This window comes from Candoia aspera, chromosome 3 (assembly GCF_035149785.1).
Source record: "Candoia aspera isolate rCanAsp1 chromosome 3, rCanAsp1.hap2, whole genome shotgun sequence".
Classification (NCBI taxonomy): Eukaryota; Metazoa; Chordata; class Lepidosauria; order Squamata; family Boidae; genus Candoia; species Candoia aspera.
The window spans coordinates 76,397,632-76,421,453 of NC_086155.1; the positions used below are offsets into that span (position 1 = coordinate 76,397,632).

At 35.8% G+C, this 23,822-nt stretch overlaps 1 protein-coding gene across 1 annotated transcript in view; it reads right to left on the bottom strand.

Moving 5' to 3' along the window:
* ADGRL4 (adhesion G protein-coupled receptor L4) overlaps positions 1 to 23,822 on the bottom strand; it is a 103,284-nt gene that overhangs the window by 41,898 nt on the left and 37,564 nt on the right. The window contains exons 3-7 of the mRNA XM_063298171.1: positions 13,384 to 13,536; positions 2,958 to 3,113; positions 2,163 to 2,230; positions 618 to 794; positions 334 to 517 (exon numbers count right to left, since the gene is read on the bottom strand). Of these exons, the coding sequence (XP_063154241.1) occupies positions 334 to 517; positions 618 to 794; positions 2,163 to 2,230; positions 2,958 to 3,113; positions 13,384 to 13,536 (738 nt within the window). The remainder of the gene's footprint in view (positions 1 to 333; positions 518 to 617; positions 795 to 2,162; positions 2,231 to 2,957; positions 3,114 to 13,383; positions 13,537 to 23,822) is intronic.

Genomic DNA, 23,822 nt, shown 5'->3' on the forward strand with positions numbered 1-23,822 from the left:
AGGCTGTCCAGCTTGAGAAATGTGACTGATAATCAGGGCAGAAGAGAAGTGTGTGCACCTTTCCATCCTTGGAAAAGGGTTTAGCTAAGCTTCTCCCTAATACATGCCTGAAAATCAATGGCAAGTCTATATGTGCAAAGCCAGGAGGTTATCTAGCCTTCCATTCAGTTCTAAATACCAAGGATAAATAGCTCACACCCGCTGGAATTCATACGGTTGAGAACAAATTTATGATACTGCTTCTAACTTCAACAATCTGCTCTGCAAGGAGGCAAGAAAACAACAACAAGAAAAACAACCCATCTTCAATATCTTTTGTTTCCTTGTGCATACCCAAATCACTAGCATTAACCTCTACTTCTGCCATCTTTGGGAAATTCTGAGAGATGAAGGCCATTGTTTCCTCAGTAGCATGCATCAATTTAGTGAGACTTCTTCTTCTGTTATCTGCTGGGACAGCTTCCCAAGCTGCTTTCTTATCTTCCTGAACAAAATTATTTACAGTAGTGACAAAGTCCTGTTGGATTAATAAAAACAATATTATGTTAACCTTGTATGCTGTGTCCTGAATAAAATATACTACAAGTAACCAAAAATTTAAATCCCAGTTCACTCACATTAAGAGTTTGATTCCGAAGTCTCTCATCAGAAATTGTGTAATTTGTGACACTTAGCAAGGAAAAAGATACAGATAACATTTCAACATAAGAAATTACTTCTACTGGTGAAATTGGTCCTACGCTGTTCTTATTGATTTCTTGTAATACAGCCAGAGGATCTTTTAATTCTCTAATCTGAAAGAAAGTTTTATACCATTATACGTGTTGTCAAATGAAGAGTCATAATTGGTGATCAACATTAGTTAAAAAGATGTTACTACAATTCTTTTTTGCTGATCTTGAAAGAGACAGAATGGTATGGTAGATAAAATATAAGCAGTCTACAGAGAAGGCCTGTGTTCAGATGTGACCTAGCTATGGATTTCTGGGTAGTAATAGATATCTCTAGGCAAGATGATCTCACAAGGTTGCATTAAGAATATCTTGTTCAACACCTAAAGACTAGGCCTACCCAGCAATCACTGCCCTTGGATCAGTATTTGCTCCAGGACAAATATAATTCTAATTATCAATTTCATCTACCAATTTCAGGGTATCTCTGCTATATATGGCTGGACTGCCACTGGAAAAATCCACATGCTTAAACAACAAAGATGCCTAAATATATATTACTTCTCTTTTTCTCTTGGTGTAGAATGGTGGGGTTGTGAGGAAAGTTAGTGTGGGAAATATTAATAATGTTAAAAGATGGATGGTGTTTGTAAAACATTATCTAAACTCTGTAGGATCAGAATATAAAAACTGAAATCTTGCTTGACTTATAGCCTGATTCCATAAGGCAACATAAATAAAATCTCTTGTTGCAAATACAAGTGCACTGGCAATTTATCAAACTTTTATATGGGAAAGAAAGTTGTAATCAAATTTTGTGGAGATTCTCTAGCTTCCAGAAAAGATGGATACCAGCTTTGTTTGAAGAAATCCATTTTTTTATTCTTGGATTAGCACTATACAGGCTTTGAAGTTTTCATAAAGTTAAAGTAACTAAAAGAGACTACAGTTAATTCAAGTGTACTTACTTCAGCAATCATATAATCAACCCTCTATGGGTTTCTTCTTGCCATATACTGCAGGATATTTTCATTCTGCAGTTCTGTGCTGCACCACATTTACCACGTAAGTTAGGCCAATGAATCAGATGCCTATAAAATGTCTTAAATTAAATTAATCCAGGGTTGCAAGCCAGTGTGCCTGGTATGTTATAGTAAATGGGTATGAAGGATTGCAATAAATGTACATTGTAGGAATGTGACAGCTATTACTTATTTATTACATATATTTCCCATTTTTCTTCAGGAACTCATGAACTGTCCCACGTTCTCTTAATAGCAGTCCTGTGGGGTGAGTTAGACTGGCACCAATAAACCCAAAAGTATCCAGTTAATTTAATGACAGAGTGAGGATTTGAATCTAGGTCTTCCCAGTCCCAATCTAATACTCTAAGTATGACACTATATTGGCTGTTCTTGCTACTGGGGAGATATTATATTATTCGAACTAAAAAAATTAAGATTTGACAACAAACATATAGATAAAACTTACTTTAGCTAAAGTCTGGTTAATGTTTTTAGCTATACAGTCGTTCAATTCACAGTTTGTTGTTGGTATTGCTATAGGAATGAAGAAACAGACCAATTAATACACCATAACATGATAATTATAGTCAATTTCCAGCCAATGAAAGAAATCCTCAGCCACTTTATGCTTTCACAAGAACCAGAGTGTAAAGTGCAAATATTTAAGTATTAATTGCCAAAAGTAGGCTACTGGAAATGTATGTGTCTGTTTAACAGTTACTATATATTGGAACAATATAGGAGAAAAGCAAACCTGTATTTATAATGACAGTGAAATCTTGTTTTAGTAAATTAACTTGGTGTGGTATCAGTTTTATTCAAGAATGTCCATTACATATGAAAGTACATCCTTGCAGTGGTTCATATCATTTGTGTAAATAAATCACTTTGTTGTATGATTTGTGCCAATTTACAGCCTTTGCTGGATGACATCATCATGCAAAGGAAGCCATTGTGACATTTGCATAATCACATGATTACCCAAATGTGGTAAATCGCTGCAGGAATTTGGTCTCTTGCATGTGGAGCCAGTTATGTTGAGATCCACTTAACTCAACTTTCATTGCATGCAGAAAATGACTTCTATATTTCAACAGGCACACATATCAGTTTTCTTCTTTGAAAAAAGAATCTGAGTATTCATGCGTTGCTACATTTTCATATCCAGCTGATTAATCTAAGTGAAACTAAAGAGACATTGGTGGGTCTCTCAGAAGATACACTTCTATAATAACAGATAAACCTCTATAATATCATTTACCTTGGCAGGAAGTGCCATTGTATGGCTTAAACTGTAATTTTCCTGTGGATGGTTGATAACCTTCATTACAGGTGCAGCTATATCCTCCATCCACATTGTCACATTTTGCATGATCTCCACAGGCACCAGTTCCCAGTTCACTGCACTCATCTATATCTGGAAATATTGACAGAAATTGAATTTTTTAAAAGAAAGGTTTTAATACTAGCATTTTGCTGCTGTTTTGATAGCAATCAAACAGCATATCAACATTTCCTGTATATAGTGAGTTTTTTTTTTAAATAATAATTTTAGGACAATTTAACTCTTCATCCAATCTAAATGGAAACACAGATAGCAATTATAATTCTGTGCAGGATAAAGTTCAGGGTAGTGCAAGCTGTGCTTAGTTTTGGAAGTAGAGAGATGGTGCTGTACCTCAAACCAGTTTGGAAAGCATTTCCTGTTAACTGTAAACTTTCGTCTCTAATTTCAGGTTGGTTGGAATATTAAAGGTTTTATTGCATGAATGAAATGCCCTTCACAAAGAGTCATAATATCTTTTTTCTTTATTATATATTTCAAGTTCAGTTGAAAGTTCCAGAAAACCCTGTTTTTCAACGCAATTATAAGCAAGAAAAATATCAAACTAAGCTTATCCTTTAACCTTGGATGCTTGAGTTCCCATTTATACTTTTTTAAAAATAAGAGTAAGAACTCCTGACACTGAAATTGTATAACAGCTAGCAAGATTTGATATCTTACTATTAACTTATACCTTTTCATGTTTTGAAATTGGTGCATATTAATTATTGTAATAGCAGTAGGTGAATTATTCATGTTGAACTATCTGAAATAAGTAAAACAGCTTTTCTTACCATTTCAAATGGATCAAAAGTTTTGCATTCAGTTTAATGCTGTGCTTTTCCATGATGCAAATCAGGTCACCTTGACAAATCTATATAGGCCACAGTGGACCAACTTCAGGTTTATGTGATCTGCTTTGTTTTTATTAGAATCATAAATGAAGGTATTAACATATCTAGTAACGAGTGGAGCTTGTGCAATATTTATGTGGTGAATCCTTCATTCCTTATGAAAGATATGTTTTCTCTTTGTTTTTAGGGCACAGAGTGGAAGAATTATATATAATAAAATATGTATAATCTAATAGAGAGGAGAACCAGTGTGGTGTAGTGTTTAAGGTGATGGGTGAAGAGCAGGGAAACCCACGTTCTAATACTCCTTTAGGCACAGAAGCTAACTAGGTGACCTCTTACTCAACAATCCAGTTGATTGATTATGTATCATCAAGTCATTGTCAACTCTTAGCAACCACATAGATAAATGTTCTCCATGATGATCCATCCCTAACCTGGTCTTTCAGGTCTTCCAGCAATGCACTCATTGCTGCTGTAACTGAGTCCATCCACCTTGCTATTGGTTATTCTCTTCTACTTTCTCTTTCCTTTCACTTTTCCCAGGATTAGAGCCTTCTGCAGAGAGCTAGATCTTCATGTAATGTGTACAAAGTAGGATAATTTGAGCCTGGTCATTTGTGCCTTGAGTGAGAACTCTGGGTTGATTTGTTCGATGATCCATTGATTTGTTTTCTTGGCTGTCCACAGTATTTTCAGGAGCCTTCTCCAAACCAGAGTTCAAGAGTGTTAGGCAACCATTACAAGTGTCAATAGTCTTCCTATCCTACTTCTATCCAGCTGAAAAACAAGCCCCTTTTTGCATCATGTATTGATAGTTTTGTGATGCCAACAAGGAAAAGCACCGGGCAAACAAACCGACCCTGCAACTAAGCAGGGCAAAATGCTAGGAAGAAAAATTAGATAACAATAATGGAGAGGTTTCCACACAATGTAATGTAAGACCCGTTGGCATTCCCAAAAGTATTTCTATAAGGAGAGCCCTAAGTCACTGTGAAGGCATGGGGTACTTTAAAATAGCAAAAGGGAAATAGAGAGGAAGAGGGAAGATGGCCTCCAACATGAGAATTTCTTACTTATCAGACTTGTGTAAGAGGAACAACTTTTTGATTTGGGAACAATGAACATCAACGGATTTCATTTGATACTGCAAGATCCAGTGTGAGCACACTACCCGATTCACTGTGAACACAATTTGTGGTGCAATTCTTTCAGATTCCTAAGCTTATTCAGGTGTTAGCTACCAGTTCTATCAGACATTCTTCTAATTTCTAGTCCTGTCTTATTTTTGGTGACATTTAAGAATCATCATTAAGATTTGGCTGTTTCTACCTACATTGCTATAGCCGTGCCTTAGAACCTTCCTGTATTACTTTTGGTCAAGGGAATAATGAGGGAGGGAAAAGAAAGATCCCACAATCTATATACTAAAAATGAGAGAAAATAAACTGACAGTGATGACCACAGTGGAAGATATGCAGATAAATAGTATCCATCTGTAAGAGTGAAGCCACGGAATTAGGACTAAATAGCAAATTAGGACCAAAGGATAAACACAAAGATATGCAAAGCTGTAATAGAATGGAATGTCCTTTTACATCAGGAGGATCTAATAAGGGCCAGAAGATCCAGAATCTATTTAGGTACAGCAGATACTGAAAGACGTAGGTGAGCAGCTCATCACAAACAGGAAAGTTGCACACAGGGCCACTGTTTCTTTCATAGTTTGAGCTCTGCATTTACCGACAAAAGGTGAACCAGGAAGTGGATTGTGCAAGGAAAAGAAAATGTAAGCAAGAATAATAAGGAGTGGAAATGTGACAGGGAAAATAAGACAGGGGAGAAAATCTTGAGATAACAGCTTAGTGATTAATTATAAAAGCTTGGATTCAGCTATTCTTTTAAAGAAATAGGCTCCCAATATGTTTGTGACACTTTCTTCCTGTGTGTTAAATAGTAAATCTGTTTTCATAGCCATAGTGAATGAGCACACATTGGGGAATGGAAGTTGAATATTTGTGTGGAGTTCAGATATATGTATGGGAATATTTCAATGAAATGGGCAACCTTGATTTTCCAGGTTCCAAATTTCTGGGAAAGAAAAAGAACCTCCTGTTTACACAGAGGCCCCAAGCAGGCATTCAACAGAATCATTGTCGATTTGAAGGAGGCCTGTACTGTGATTGGATTCTCTGCCTGCATGTTCATTTTATCTAAGACATCCAGGGAAAACATTCAGTGTCTAACACATGCTAATTCAATCGGGTTATTATGAGCTCAAGGGTGAAGTTTGAAACGTAGACCTACAACAGATTTTCTATAAATCCCATGAGCAAAGAACAATAATGAGCACATGTTTAATTTATTATACCTGAATCTAAAACTTCTACTATATTGGTTGAAATTACAAATCCACATGACAATGTGGAACATCAATCCTGTCCTTTAGAAAAGCAGCTAAAATAGAGCTGTACTAAAGGCCTTTGGTTAAACTCCACCATTGGTTTGCCTATAGTTTTGCTTTTATGTTGGAGTAATTTAATTAATGATGTTATGCTTTTAATGTATCATTGTGTCTCATTGTGTGATATCATTAATCTGATGACTTTTTTGGTTTTAATGCACCATGCCCGGAATCCATGTGATGCGTAGCTGTATAAAAAGGAAGTAAGTAAATAGATAAATGTATAACCTTATGAAATGCAAACTGGGTCTAGTTTCTTCTTTACATACAAGAAAAGAAGTAATGTCCACTGGATTCATGTAAACCACAGTGAACCAAATTTTGGATTCAAATCCTGCTATAAGCAAGATAATATTTCAGTTGATTATCTACTTTTACAATAACAATAACACTGACCTGCTGAAACACTCTTATAAAGAGGAAAATATTGTAGAAATGGATTGTAGAATTTTTATGGCATGTTGTGGGTAGTGGTGGTTTACAAACATTTCCAAACATAGTACATGAGGCTATTATTGAATGTAAGTCTGATTTCATTTATTTGATTCAAATAACATCTGGAGGATCTGATTACATTAAATGCATTACAGATAGTCCTCACTTAGCAACCACAATTAGGTCCAGCAACTCTATCACTAAATGATGTGGTCACTAAGCAAAACATCATGTGTCTGTGATGGATTTACGTCACTTCCCTTTCAGTGGTTAAGTGAGTCACCATGGGTCATTAATTGAGACATCATGTGACTGCAACTTGTGATTTTACCGCTGACTTCTCCATTGACTCTGCTGGTTAGAAGTCAAATGGCAATCATATGACCATGGGACAAGTGCATTGGTTGCAAACATCTGCCAGTGGTGAAGTGCCTGAATGTCGATCATGTGACTGCGGGGACACTATGACAGTCATAAATGTGAGGACTGGTCATAAAGTTACCTTTTCAGTGTCATTGTAAGTTCAAATGGTCACTAAACAGTGCAATCAGTAACCGAGGTCTACCTGTATTATGTAATCTACTATTGTGGCATGAAAAGATACATCAGGCTATCCCCTGTGCTTGATGACCTTCAGAAGACTCTCAAAAGCAGGTTTTCCAGACAGCATTCCAGTGATGGTCATCTACTGCAGTGGTGTCAAACAGAAATAGGGGCCACTAAACTATATATAAGCATTCCTGTGACCTGCATACTGACTTAGAAAACCACACATGTTTATCTATTTCTTTGTTTATTAATACATCAACACATGAAACACATCAGATGGGAACTAGATATAACTAATAAAGAAAAAAGAAAAAAATATTGTTATTACAAATTTGACAATCTGTTTTCTATATTTATGTACATTAGTTTATTACATAAATGCATACAAGTCAGATAGGAACTAGTTATAGATTAAAAAAAGCATATTGAGTTTTATGTTTGAGTATTGAGTAGATTCAAAACCATTACAAAACATACCACTACAAAGTAAAAAGGTAAAGATTACCATTTAGTCATGCATAATGACACACTAGGGGGCGGTGCTCATCCCTGTTTCCATGGCCAAAGAGCCAGCGTTGTCCAAGGACACTTCCACATCATGTGGCCAGCATGACAATCACAAAAACACTGTTACCTTCTCGCCGAAATGGTATCTATTTATCCACTTGCATTTGCATGCTTTCGAATTGCTAGGTTGGCAAGAGCTGGGGTGAGTGCGGGAGCTCACTCTGCTATGCAGCACTTGGGTCTCAAACCACCCAACCTGCAACCTTCTGGTCAACAAGCCTGGCGTCTTAACCACTGAGCCACCACTTCACTACAAGAAGATTCAAAATTAATTTAATATTCTTTGCTAGAAGCTTTTCATCTTTTGCCAAAAACTATTTTATCAAAAGCATATACAAAGAACATTTAGATTGCCCCCCAGGGCCGCAACGAGGGGGGGCAAGCGGGGCATGTGCCCCAGGTGCCGCGCTGGTGGGGGCCCAAAATGAATGCTAGGGGGGCTCCAAAATTGGTGCAGAATCCATGTTTGCCCCAGGTGACACAGACCCTAGTCGCTGCCCTGTTGCCCCCTCTCTTTCATTCCCCCCCATTCTTTCCTTCTTCTCTAGATTTATTCTGAACTTAAACTTTAAAATTATTACTAATTTAAAAAATGAACTTTTTGTAAAGTGAACAACAATCATGCACCTTGTGCAGCCTGAAACTCAACAGATATTAATTCAGTCTTTTTTGGAGGGAAGAGGGAAATTCAACTTTTTTGGAGGAAGGAAGGAAATGAATTCAACCTGTTTTGGAAAGAAGAGGGATATTAAGCCTCTTTTGAAGGAAGGAGAAAAATATATTTAACCTGTTTTGGAGGGAGGAGGGAAATTCAGCCTCTTTCAAAGGAAGGAGAGAAATTAATTCAACCTCTTTTGGAGGGAAGTGCATTAAGTGGTATCATTTGTATGGTAAAAGTTAAATGGCCAAAATAAAGGACAAAAGTGAGTTTTTTAAAAATAAATAAATCTAAAGGACAGCTTTCTGAAGTAAAGGGCTGTCCTTTATAATAAAGGACACATGGTCACTATAATTATAATATGTTTTATTGTATTTTTTATTTTATTTTGTTAAATATTCCCCAACTGCATTTTAATCTGGTTTGGGTCAGGAGTGTTTGTTGGAATTATCGGAGGTCAACTCAGCATTGTCTCACAAGCATAGTAAAGGGGTTTTCTCTAGTAGACATATCTCTATTGTGCTTGTGGGATGTCACATGGGTCACCTGATTTCCACTTCCTCCTCCTTCTTGGGCTTGAGGATTAACAATCTCCATTCCCTCGTGGGCAGACATGCAAGCAGGTGGCGCTGCTGCTTGCAGCTCCTCCCCCTACCATCTCGCTTGCACACAGACTTTCTATTCTAGATAAAAAGTGTCTACAAAGAACCAGTGATGAACAGGTGCTTTCTACTATGAATCTATCTGTATCCAGATCTACTGAATAAAAGTAAGCTATCTCTATTTTTCTTCATCTAACTACAGTGTGAAGACTGAATTTATTTCTGAATGTAATTAAGCTTAATGTGCAAGTTCCTTTTTTGGTTCACACTTCTACTCTGCAAGATTGCTGTTAGCTGCTTGGAGTTCTTTTATTAACCTTTAAAAACTCCATCAGTGTTATGGTCTGCAGATGGTCTGCAGGCCACATATTTCACAGCTCTGACCTATTGTGCCAACTTCCTTTTTTATTGCTACATGATTGATGAATTTATGATTTAGTTTAGCTTTGTTTTTATCATACTATGGACACATTTTTTTCCTTCCTTTTTTTTTAAATTGCAAAGAGTCATGAGATTGAAGTGAGATATAACTTCAATAACTAGTTAAATTTGGTAACAACTTTCAAGGATTTCTCAGTGCTGTGCCTAAAGCCTTTGACAGCAACATAAAGGTCTGAGGCCTCAGATGGTACATTTTTGCTTTAGAAGCTGAGAACATTCCAACATTGAGAAGTTCTGAAAAATGTGAGGCTTAATTCTAAACAGATAAATTAATATGGAAATCCATAAGAATCGACAATGCATTTTGATAACTGGGGATTTATATGGCATATTTTTCCTTTTTGAAAGGAATTGTGGACCTTAGTATACACATTTTCACCTACTTTTGGCTAATCACTGAGATGATATTAATGCTGGAAGATATAAAGTGTTTTCTATTACCTATATAGCTATTCTACCTTCTTGGTGAATTGCTGCTGATTGATGTTTATTAAATATATTAAACTCATAGCATTTTGAAAATTGGAACATGATTCTTGATTATCATCTAAGGATTATCTGGGGTTACAATAAATGCTGTGACATCTTGGATAAAGACAATTGATGTTGTTAAGATGGCATGGCTATGAACTTCTGCATCTATTTAAAGCCTTAAACTTCCTAATTACCTTCCAATGATTTCCTCTACTCTTTACTAAAGTACAGATTTGTCACTGGGTCATAATCACTGGGTCAAAATAATTTATTAGGTTTTTTTATGCCATTGTTGTTTGAACATTCAGGGCAGCTTACATGGATCCATCCCTGTTACAGCAACTCTGGCCTAGGAAAGATTGAGAGGCCTAAAGGTTGTTTGATGACTTCTGTATAGAGCTGGGGCCTAAACCTAGATCTCCTTATTTCAAGTCCAAAACTTTATTTGTATAAAGTTTTGACTCTACTTTCCTTTGCAGTGCCAGTTAGGATTTCTTATACTGCTTGTCTTCATATACTATTTGGGACAATAACACTGAATTCTATTAAGTGGTTTTTCCCATATGTAATCTCTTCCATGATGCTGGATACAACATAAAGTGCAAAGTTAGCCCACTTCCTATGCTACACAGAATGGGTAACATTAATCTTTTACTTCATCTATGGGCATCATTGGCCTTTTACTTCATCTATTGATAAAACAATAGCTTCCATATAGAGTAACCACTGCAGAGTTCAAAACTTTAAACACGAACGGCTTTAGTAGAATATGTATGGTACTCTTATGTTAAAAAATCAAGTTACTAAACATACACAGGCAGATATAAATTTACACAATTACCAACTGCAAGTGCATCCATTTTCATCATGGTTGCATGGATCAGCTAGGGACCAATCTCATTATCAAAACTGTTTTTTCTTCATATTAGTTGAATAGGAGGCTGGGCCCTAAATGCATCCAGTAAAATTATATAGCTGCTTCTCCAGGGACAGACCTAAACTAGGCTACAGTGCTTTTTGATGTGATTGACAAAATAATATATTGCAAATCAATCAGGTTTAAAAAGGCAGTTATAAATAGAATATTAAAAATTAATGCATGCATTAATATTAGCAGCACTTTCCCTAAAACATAATAAACACTGTGCAGAGTCTGTCATGAATAATTCACCATAGCTCAAAATTATCAGTGCAAAAGATAGAGGTTAATTATGAATGTAAATCATTTATAAGTATTTTTCAAGGTATCATTTATGATTTTAAGAAACTCAAAATGCAAGTCAAGTATTTATTGCTGGAGGACAGTGCAAGTGAGGCTATTGAAATAATACACCTGGATTTGAACATTTATTAGCAATTAAAATATACACATACACACACACCACAATTACTTCATTGTTCCGTATACACTTTTGGTAGAACTAGTGAAAGACATTATACTCCCTGGGAAAAATTGGTTGCATTATTCCAGAATTGATTCAATAACTCTAAGATTACCTATGATTACCTTAGGAAATGCAGTTCTAATTGATCTATTGAATTTGGTGTAATTTCAATCACTTACTAGTTCATGTATACTTTAATCTGTTGATACTTAAAGCTCCATTACAGTAGAGAAAACTCACCTTCCCAGAACATTTACTAAATCTAGTTTTATTGGATATTAATATTAATTAATATTAAATATATTTAAATGTGATTTGATATTAATATTAATATATCAGCATTAAACAACTTGTGGTGTCCCATTGGGTGTGGGAGGGGAATTGAGGCCAAGAAGTACTATTTTTCAGTGATGGCTGTAGTGATTTGGAAAAATTTCTCCCAGGGAACAAAATTGGCCTCATTTGTAGCAGCTTTCCATAAGTTAGGAAATTGAATTGCTTCAGACAGTGTTTGAGAGTGAACTGAGATCTGTGCTGGTGTTATTATGCTAAATTATTTTATACTGTACTTTACTGAGGACATTTTACTCTTGCTATATTTTTAATTGCTGTAAACTATTGGGAATTGATAAGATGTGGCAGTATATCAATTAAATAAATAAACAACAAATAAAAATAACACATTTTGATATAAAGTTTATCACCTCTGTTTTACATGGTTAACAGTGGAAAAGAATGTGTGTCTGAACTCAGATGAATTCAGTATATGTAAGAGGAACATCATATCTATGTTCTTTGCATATATTGTGAACTGCCAAGAATCATGTTATTGCAGTGGGATATATATTCAATAAATAAATAAATTTGAAGATCTCTCAGTGTTGGGAGTCAAAGGGGGCCTCAGAGAATACATTCTTGCTCTAGAACCTGAGAACATTCCAACACTTAAGTTCTGAAAAATGTGAGTTACAGTTCTAAAAAGATAAATTAGTATGCAAGTCTGTAAGAATATGCCATGTAGCATCTTAGAATATTTTGGATAATACTGTATTCCATTGAAGAAAACATGGAAACCATTACATGGGTTAGTGCTTATGTTTAGTTACATTTATGAAATTTGGGTTTCATAAAAGTCCAGCTTTCATAAGCATGGCCTCATTTAACAAAACTTCTGAGAAATTGGAAATGTTAACTCCTTCCTAAGGTAACAGGATAAATTAGATGTTCAGCACACTGAACTACACAGGTGTTCAAAAATTTGAATAAACCAAAGTTCTACATATATAGAGAGATGGGAGGAAAGAGGGAAAGTATAATTGGCCTAGGCAATATCAACATGAATATTTAGGCAATGAAAGTTTTTAATCCCCATGCTTCAGTGAATACAGTGGAACTTACATAGTAAAAGTATATAACAGTGCATAGGAATTTATTTCACTTGGGGAAATACTTTTTCAGGATTGTAAAGTAAAGAGATGTAACTTGAACAAGATAATATCAACACAGGGATTTTATACTTGCCCAAAGAATAAACTGATTTATTATTTCCTGGTCTGGAAAAGTAGAAGAAAGTAGAAGAAAAATACCATATTCCTGCCCCTAATGCAAAATAAATAACTTCCTCCAAGGTCATGTACAATGTTAAATATTAAATAATATGAAGTTGTTACATGTAAACCATTATGTATTAAATTATTCCAAAGTGATATATACAAGATTATATAAAGCTAAAATATTATATTGATTTCAGTTAGTCTGACAATGCTAGAGTATTTTTTTAAAAATATATATTTATTTTAGTTACAATTTATCTATTAAAACAGGACAGAACAGAATAAATACAGTAGCTATGTAAAAAAGAAAAAGTAGGAAGAGACATAGCGGATAAAGAACAAAATATCAGTAAATAACCAGGAAATGTATTGGGTTCTTACCTCTACAAGAAGTACCATCGTTGGTTACAAAGCTTGTGTTCCCATTACTAGACTTGTATCCAGCTTTACACGTGCAGAAGTAACTTCCCATGGTGTTTGTACAGTTTGCTTTTTCTCCACAAAGTTGTGTGGCATTGGCACATTCATTATCATCTGTAAATATACAGCATCAGAATTATTTGCTCTCTGCTGAAAATGATCTCCCTCCTTCCCTCCTCCAAAAATGAAGACTTTTCAAATTTCAGAGATTTCTCAAGTGGTATTGACTTTCCCACCTACCCTGTTCTACAGGTAAAAACTTTAAAATAAGTCCATGTATCAAAAGTCTCTATGATTCAGCAACTGCATCCTCAAATAATGGATTATATAATTTTACCTAGGTTCCTAAGGGATGTCACATTCTCAAGGCAAATACTCATGATCAAGAATAGTAAACATTTTATTTCTGGCACTGAGCTATAATAATAGCTTCCTTTTGCTTCTTTTTTTAAATAAAGAAGGATGTACTCAAGTAGTAGATTTTCATTTTTTAAATTGATCTAACAATCTTAAATTGGCTAGCTTTAAATTAGATATGGTTGTGTGTGTATGTGCGCGTGCGCGTGTATGTATGTATTGTTTTACATGTTTAGGTTGATGGAATGCAATGGAACTTAGTTCCAGATAAGTACAGTATATATAGAATTGAAGCCTACTATACTCCGTTACCCTACTCATGAATTCAGATAGATGATGATAGATGATAGACATACATGCATACAGACAGTCAGACAGAGACAATAATGGGCTCAGGGACAGAGTTCTGTTTGCTCCATTACATCCTTATGGGTGTAAACCACTCAGCTTATTGACCTTCAGGAAGTACTAAGAATGTGAATAGAATCTTAGACAGCCTGCTAAAGCTGAATCTCCCACTTACTTGTGGTCAGTGTGTTCAGATTTTGCCATTAAATGTAGCAGAGTAATCTATCTGAGAAGTCAAGCGTGTCATTCATGGAGATATCTAGAATGAGGTGAACATCTCTGGCCCAATTATTATACAATGAAACAGAGCTACGGTATTGTCTGTTTTATGAACTGCAATTTCTTTAAAAATAGTCTTAAAAAAATAATATAGCTTTCACTAAGTTCATAGTGAATGAATTCAGAATTATTGAGCTGACATTGAAGTCATAATCTTAATATCGTAAAATATTTTGTCTAAGGGGCATGTGGGATAGGATATATCTATGAAAGGCAAAGGACCATACCAAGTGTAAGGCATAAGCTAGGTGAATACTTTGAAGAAAAAGGAGGAGAATCATGAAAACATGACATTTATGGTAGGAGTGTATGTACAATTCAAGCAACTGGTCTGTGAGTTCACTGAATTGGTATATACATTGTTAGATGTACAGTACATTGTTAACCATGAAACCTGCAAGAAAGTATTTCTTGTCTGCTTATAGATGTGAGCCTACTCTGGCATTTCAGCCAGTCTGTCATCCATTCTGCTTCTCTCCTCCTCTAAGATCCTAAGTATGATAGAAAGCTCATGTAGGGCAATGTACTGTCTTCCCAATATATAATTTTTCTTTTTGTTTGTTTTTCTATTTTGACGTTTGATAATCTATACCTATAATTATCAGCAGACTACTTTATTTTGGAGCGTCTGGGTACGTTTGTGCGCATGCTCCTTTAAGTTCTTTTTGAAACATATTGGATACTTCGGCAAATCTCAGGCTGTTCCTGAGCTTAATGATATTTCCCTGATACTATGTATCATTTTCATCCTAAATTCCAAAACTGCTTACATAAAATTGTTCAATAATACAGACTAATAAAAAGTTAATGCTCAATGCTAACATTTTTATAGGGTTGAATGCCCAATTAAATAAATAGGTCTTGATTGTTGGCAGAAGCATTTCATAATGGGAAACCGCCATGCTCAAAGAGACATTATTCTCCACTCTGAAGGCCACAGTATAGAGCCTCCTCATCTGGACCACTATCAAATGGGTACCCCTAACTGTAGGACAATAAACATAAACATTGGGGAGGCTTATATGGAAAAGAAAATGATTCCTCTGATAGGTCCAATTCTGATGCTATACACTACCTTACATCATTGTGGGAGTGACTGATAAAGAGTTTTGGGATACTGCATGATTTATTTAAGTTAGTTTGAGTTAGTCCCGCTCATAAAATTGTCACTCTTGCCCCCGGAACAATCAATCAACAATATTTCTACTCCTCTTGTGAAATTTGCACATATGGGAACACTGCTGTGCACATAACATGGGTAATGTTTTCTTCATTTATGTGTGCTAGATAAACAGTTTTTGGTAATCTATATAAAAGGACTCTTTTTGAGATTGCAGTGATTGAACAAGTATTTGATATGAGAGGCTTATCAAATAGTAAGGCATAGATTAATCCTGGGTTATATATGACAAACATCAACTACACTTTTGGGGGAAAACAGTATGTTGGAATTCTCAATGGGGTAAACAAGAACCATGAGAATGTGGGCCTTTATGGAATTCCAGGACAACACAGTTGCTTTCAACCCCGTTATTCTTATATTCCATCCTCTTTTCTTTCTCAAATACAAGCCAAATAGTTCCATCATATGTTTTTCTTCATGGACTGAAGTATGGTATAGCACAGAAAACATCATTGTTCAGCCCTCAAATAAGGCATCCAACTGGCATGTAGTAGTCACTCTTAAAACCTTTATAGTTTTGCTCATTTAATTTTTATCATAACAGTTGCAGCAATCCACATAGCTGTAAAGGTCCTTGTAAAGATTTTAATGGATCTATACATAGTAGATCCTCTTCAGTTCCCAATATCCTTTCAGACAAAGGATATCCCTCCCCTTTTCACAAAAGAAACAACAAACTCTTTATTGCCAACTTTCAAGGCTAGCTTTTCTTTAGTCATCCAGGCTAACTAACTAAATTTCTGTGGAATTAATTTGCTTTCGGAGACAATTTGCAGGAATAAGAGACTTAAATGAACATGCTCCAATATCCAGTGTCTTATTTAAAACTGGAGAGTCAGTGAAACTGTGATGACATTAAAGCTTTCAATTTATTTTGGTGTGTCAAGGCCTCCTTGGATAGTTAGAAATAATTCTGGTAACAGACTGCCCCGCAAAATCCCCCAAAACCCAAAAAATGACACATTGAACAGTTTTTCAAGCTGAATTTTACTCCAGTATCTCATCTGCTCTTTTATTTCAGTCTAACTCCTTTATCAACAACCATTTGATGAAGCTAAAATTATATTTATGCGGGAAATCCAATATGGAAAATCTAAAAGTTGCATATTGGAACAGTCCTAATCAAGTTACAAGAAAGTTGCAAGGATGTTCATTTAATGTTACTATTATAACCACAGCCATTAGTAACCAAAGTTAACAATATTGACCCTCCTAGGTGACATTTAACAAGTTTAAATAAAATTATTATAGAGAATGAAGAAAATGTGTGTGGATTGTGAATATCTAGGTTATAATATTTCTTTGTATTTCTTGTAGAACATATTAATCAGCAGCATGTTTTTAATAAATCAAAGTCTTAGGACATAATAAATCAGTTCTGGAACCCAAGGGTTGAAATTTATCTTTCAACTTTTTATCATAATTTACTGTGCTATTGAACGCTGCATGGTTCAAGGGAAATAGCAACTGCAGGGTTTATAGATTGAAAAATATGTAACCTTTGTAAACAAGCTTGTTTTTCTCATCTTGGTTAGAAAAGATACCTTTGAAGGCAACCAAGCATATACTCCATGACTGCATTACTATCTAAATTATGCACAACCAAATGACTCCTGGCAAGGATACTCTTCAAGCACTGTGGAATAAACTTTTTGAGAAAAAGTCAAGATTTACTGTACTTTAAAAAGGAAACATTTAAAAGAACTCAAGAAAAAGTTTGCTGGCTAAGTGATAAGAAGATATTGATTTGCTAATGATAGATATGCTCAGTGCAGTTCTATACGGTTTTGCACTGATGCTCTGCTGGAAACCTTTAAGAATTTCAAGTACATCTCCATATGAACATGAATGTACATGAGACCCTTGCAACTTTGCTCTGATACAATTAGAATTGGATAGTTGAGATCTGATAAGGGCACGATTCAATTTGAATCTGTGATTTGAGAACAAACACATTTGATTCTCAAGCTGCTTTGAGATTTGAGATTTAATTAAAAAAACATTAGTCTCTGTGTTATCATGGGGTAGCATCAAGATGAATACAGCTAGTGGCTTCCTTTTTTGGCAGAATAAGAGGAAAAAAGCAGGGATGGTACACCATTTAGAGGACATTATCCCTGCCAGATTTTGGTGGATATCTTTAAGAACATCACATTATTTTTTTTAAATATTTCCACTTAATATCTTTTAAGGCAGAAAGAGTAGGACCAGGAAAGGAGAGCAAGGCACAAAGCACCCCAACTTAAAATTAAAAACTTTTAAAAACAGGTTAAAAATAGTTTTAAAATAAGCCCTTACTTTTTCACATGTTTTTCTGGCATGTCAGGCTTGGCATGACACTGAAGAATGACCTTTGATTTGCTCCTATGGGTAGGAATGCTTTGATGTCAGTAGTTGCTGGCTGGCAAGATTAGCCTATTCTGGGAAGGACCCATTCATCATTGGCAGAACTTGGTTATGCCAGGGTTGTGACTTTCTGGTAAAATTCAGGAGAGGGAGCAGAAGAAGCTGGCACAGTGGGATATATTGCTACAAAGAAAGAAAACAGTAGTATTTACTAGCCCTTGTTCCTAAAAGAATAATGTTTGGGCTGTGCTTCTGAGTTTCACCCTGGTGCCAATTCATTAACTGTTGAATGTCTTAAAGAAGGCCTATTCATACAAACTTAAATGTAAGTTTTAGATGTAAGAGTGCCTAGTTGGTTTGACCCAAGAATGTATAGTGGACTGGTTAGCCTTGAGCCCATGCTGACTGCTGAATTGAAGTAGTAAATGTGTTGTCCGGACCAGTACAGAAGTGTAAGACTCTAGTAGCAAATGAAAGGGCAAAGGTAAGATTTATGACTGGCCACATTAAATAATTTGACAGCTGAGGAAAAGAATGAAGTCCTAAGTAATGCTAGTCTTGCCATTTCAAAAAAATCAATTTTGATAAGATGATACTCCTTGACTGGCTATTCATATCAATGTCAAACAGCTCAGAATACCATTCAACCTCCACCCCCATGGAAATGAAGTTACAGTACAACATTGTATACTACAGAAGCATTAGAAATGTACTGAAACTTGTAGTGTGTTTCCAGAGGCTACAATATGCTTTGAAGCCACCTGTTTTGATCTGCTGCTTCGAAGCAGGTCCCCACTCCAATTCATGAATCTCCTTTGATGGAGTGATTTGATCAAAGCTTCAATAAATCGAAGCATCTCTTCAAAGCTTTGCCAACTCCAAATATGCACAATGAATGGCTCTCTTCATAGAAGAAAACCCGAGAAAGGCATCACAGGAAATGATTCTTTTTGACATTTGAGAAATCTCAGAGCACTTATAACAATGCACACCTAATGTATTGATGTAATTTTTTTCCTTTGAATGCAATGGATAACAGTTTGAATCATAGTTAATCATAGTAGTTTGAATAAGACAATGTAACTTTGTGGCAGATGTTAGCACTGAACCAGCACAAATAGGAAAAGTAGATATACATGTTCTTCAAATGGCATCTTGATAGCTAATTACTAGTCCCGCTTTCAGCTGCTGAGTGAGACTAAGTGGGATGTGTCTGATCTTGTGGAATATACTACTACAGTCACATATTTCAGAGGGAAAACTACAGAAATTTGTTTACCCAGAAAACAACAATATCTGAGATTAGCAAATTCAGTGTGGCTTATAGTAGAGTAACATTTTCTTAAATAAATAAAGAACTACTTCCACCTTAGTTCTGAAATAAAAAACTACTTCAACCTTAGTTCTTTTACAGGAAACATATCACCATGGGAGAAAGATGAGGGGCCTGAGAGACACATTAGGAGCTGCTGATTGAATCATGTTGTGTGTAGATTATGAAGTAATATCCTGGCCTTGTTCAATAATTCCATACTGCCTATATTATTAAGTGGCAGTGCTGCTGACCAGATTCAAAGTCTCTCCAGAAATGTAATAGACTTCTACATGCTTATCTGCAGATTACTTCCCTAGAGTTGTGGATCCAACTAGAGCAGAAATCAGTAGTAATTCAGTTCTCTGACTTGCAGACTTCTTAATTCAAATCGAAGGACAACTGTGACAAAATATGAAAAGCATAACTTAATGATTTCAAGAATATAAATAAGAAGCAAAAAATAGGCAGACTCTGATTCATCAAGAGCCAAAGGATTAATTAAGAGTCAAACTGACACTGATCTTCAAGAATCACTCAAGATTTGGAAGAGTTGCCACCTCTTAATCAGAGCTTTCAGGGATTTACTTTCTCTAACTCAGTTCAGGAAAAATGGCAGTGCAGATTCTCCTTCTTAACTTGTTTTCAGACAACATAAATGAAAGATATCTTTGTACAAGATTAATTTACCAGGAACAATGCTATTCTAAATAAGAGGATGCTAACTCTGACACAGACTTTAAAATAAACATAGATAGTCCTACTTTGCACATCTGCAATTTTATACATAATGCTGACTCAGAAATAAGTTCAGCTGAATTTAGTGGATCTTTTTCTTCATAAGTATGTTTAAAAATGAGGATAACATGATAAAACAAGGTAATTTGTGGAAAGCTTGTACATGTTTTTTTGTCTCAGGAAAAAATGCTTGCTGACTTTATATACTTAATATTCAATAAAATGGATATGTCTATTATCAATCTTCTTCATAACTACATAATTCACTCACAATAACTTTAAAGCTATATCATTTGAATATTTATAGCAACATCTGTTCTAATCCTACTGAAATAAGAAGGAATTTTTCTCCATGAATTTCAGTGGACCCTGGATTACTCTTCAGTATATATGTACTGTTTTATTGAGAGTGTAGTTTCAAGATATCCCTTATAATACTGAAAGTAACTGAGACAAATAGCAAAGCCAGATATGAGCAATAGCGAGATTATAAGGGATAGCTTGAATCTTCATTCTTACTTCTCAACAATTGTCATGATTAGCATTCTCGTGCCACCACCAGAAATTTCCTATAGTCACTATTATGAGGATGGCATGGTGGGGATATAAAATCTGTATTTCCTGTTGGGATGGAAATTAGTACACAGAGCAGTGGGGATGTGATATGTGGGTGGAAATTAAGGGAGAGCAATGAAGTGGAACCGGGAGGATGGAGGTAGTATAGAAAGGGTAATGAGGTTGCTTAGGCAGGTGGCATAAGATATGAAATGAGCCATTATAGGGATCCAATGTACTGACCTCCTATTAGACTTGACATTGTTATAATTTTAGAGGCCTTCTAAGAGGGCCTCTACTTTCCAAGCACTTCATATCCAAGTAATTAGCTATCTGGTGGTAAATATCCTTGTTTCTCTTACAGCCTTCATTCTCTTAAATGGCGCTTCCACTGGAGTAGTTTTTGACAGACTTTGCTCAAAGTTTCTGTACTTAAGGATGCAGTCTCTTCCCCCTCACTAGCATCAGAGAGACTTGTAAGGCACAAAAGAAGATATTTCACCTCTTTTTCTCCAGGATAACCTGGACACAGAGTCCCCTGTGATCAAAACCTGTCTGGGGTGAATTTGACAGCTTTAGGCTGGTGGCCGCTGAGGGGCTGTCACTGCACAAAGCTGGACAGCCCTGGTTGGGAAGTGAATGGAGCGAAGGTGGCTGGGGAACACAGTGATTCATGGCATCCAGCTCTATTTCTCTGACAGCCGCTCTCTGCTCTCTCTGCTCTCTGGGGGATATCGGAGCTGCCTTTCTGTAGCGTAACCCCCAAAGGGAAGCAGTGGTTGAAGTTGCTCACTTAACTTCTCCAAAACAAGAAAACGAAGTCTTCCTGTAAAACAAATCCCAGCGATATTCACCTTGCTGTATTTAGCTAGCGTAGAGGTCTCCACATGGCGGGTAATCTGGCATATATTACCTCTTGTACTACTGCTCTAGTTATACAGAAACAAAGTCAAGTTCACAATTGTACTGCCCATAATAATCTCCACCATCCCTGACTAAAGGTTTCTTGTTGTGAAGTTTTCTATCTAACACTAGTGAGCTTAGTAATCTTCAAAAGTCGAGGGACTATTCTTACGAGCTCAAAAAGTTGCACCTCAGGTTGTGCAAGTTGTGTCAACTGCATTAAAAAAATCATTTAGAAAGAGATTAATAGAGACCATTGCCTTATAACTTTACTGTATGCAGTAATTTTTTTAATTCATATGAATGTTTTATACCACAAGATGTGGAGTTGTAGAAGCAATCTGGTTAAAGGGTTAGTGACCTAGGTGAGGCCCCATTATGTATTATACACTGTTTTTAAGAAAAGATCTGGCAAATTTCTGATCTATTATTTTTATTAAAAGGACATGGAAATCTACCAGAAATGGATGAACATTGGACTAACTTCAAAAACTTCAGAAAGTATCTTCTCTTTTTTCATACTTTTAAAAGCGCAATATGCAGTACTTGCAGCAGCTTAAAGCTTTTTGAAAAGTAGAGGATTCTTTTTTGACAGTTTTGGAAATGGCTATGTAATGATGCAGTTTTGCAGGATCACATGCCTAATCCAGGAAGTGATAGAATAATGCTTCACTCTTGAAAGTGTTGCTATTAGTGTGTCAGGAATTATTCTAATGTGTAAAAAAAAAAGACTAGAATTCTCAGTCACTCAGAAAGAAACAGTAATTGCAACCCACATCTTGCTCAAAAAGAACCAACTTGCAGCTAAACAAAAAATACCTATCAATAATCTAAATTTTATTTTATTTTCTTGATTTTGCAGTATACACACTAGACAGGTAGATGGATAGATACTGTAGTAATTGGCACTTATTCTTAAGTGCCAATTACTCATGTAATGATATACTACTATTAATAAAAAAAAGTCCTAGTTAAGATTAGTCACAATTTAGAATTTGGAGCATAATAATAAACTGAAATTAATAAAAAACGAAAGCAAAAACTTATAGTCTCTTCCTTGGGGCCATGTTAGAAGAGATCAAAAGAAATAGGAAGACATAGGTCTGATGCTTCCTTAGATTCATTACTATAACAATAAACCAATAAAACTGAAATAGAGCTGTTGTCTTGCTCTTGTTTTCACACAAAGTTAACTGAAGAGTTATTTTGTTGAGTAAAAAAGGGAATTTTATTTACTTGCAACATATGGAGCTTTTACAAATAGATCACAGTATGATGGAATGCTTCTGTAAGATATCACACTGATCATAGAAGGATTTTGAGTCTTAAAGGATTTAAAATTTCTCTCACTTTCTTCCTGGAGATCTATTCTGCTAATATGCTTAGTTTATTATTGTATTTTATCACCCAGTTTTTGGGGTCTTGTCTGGGTTATCTACATGTGGAATCTTATGGTGAAAGAGGTTATGAGATATTGGCAGACTTTGGTTTTAGAAACCTTAACTGTCTCTCCATTTTTTATTCGTAACATAGGAATTAGGAAAGAACTAGGAAAAAACTGGATAAAAAATACTGGAGGGAGAAAACTAATGTTTAGCAGAATAATTTGCTATTACATAGAATCTATATATCATAAATAAATACTGGAAAAAATAACTTTACTAGATAGAATAGAAAATACATTTGATCAGATGTCAAAAAGGAAGCTTGGACAAAGGCTATAAACTAGATTGTGTCATGTTCCCATTCCAATGTCTGGTTAACATTGTAACGTTTCACATGTCTTTTTCTGTTCCGTGTTCCTTCGCCCGGGGTTTTTCCATTCCTTCGCCCTCCGTTGTTTGGAGGGCTTGGAATGCATGTTTGGGTTTGCGCTCCTGTTCAAGGTTACTTTCCCAGGCGCGTCTAACAGCTTCTAGCACCTGGGAGGGGGAGCGTCCTGACGGGCGACGGGGCGGGATCTGCTTACAAGCAAAGCTTTTAAGTTTGTATTTGGCGCGCTTTTGCTCATTCTCAGCTTTCTCTGTATTTGCATACTATTCCTTTAATAAATCAGTTATCTTTAAGCCCGAGCTTGTGAGACTGAGTATTTGGGTTTAGGCAATCGTTACATAAAGCTGAGAATCATTTTATCCATTTACCGCTAGCCCCATCCAATCATTGGATAAGAGGGAACGCTAGCGATGACAGAACCTCAACTTCGCGCAAGTGAGGGAAGCGAAGAAGAGCGGGAGGCGGCCAAAAGTCGGCCAGTGCTAACTTCGAGAGCGCAAAGAGCAGCACGTCGGGAGTTGCGAGATATCCAATTGGACGAGCTGCTGATATCCATGCAGGAGAGTCTCAGGAGTGAACATAGAACTGTCATGGAAAGAGTACAGG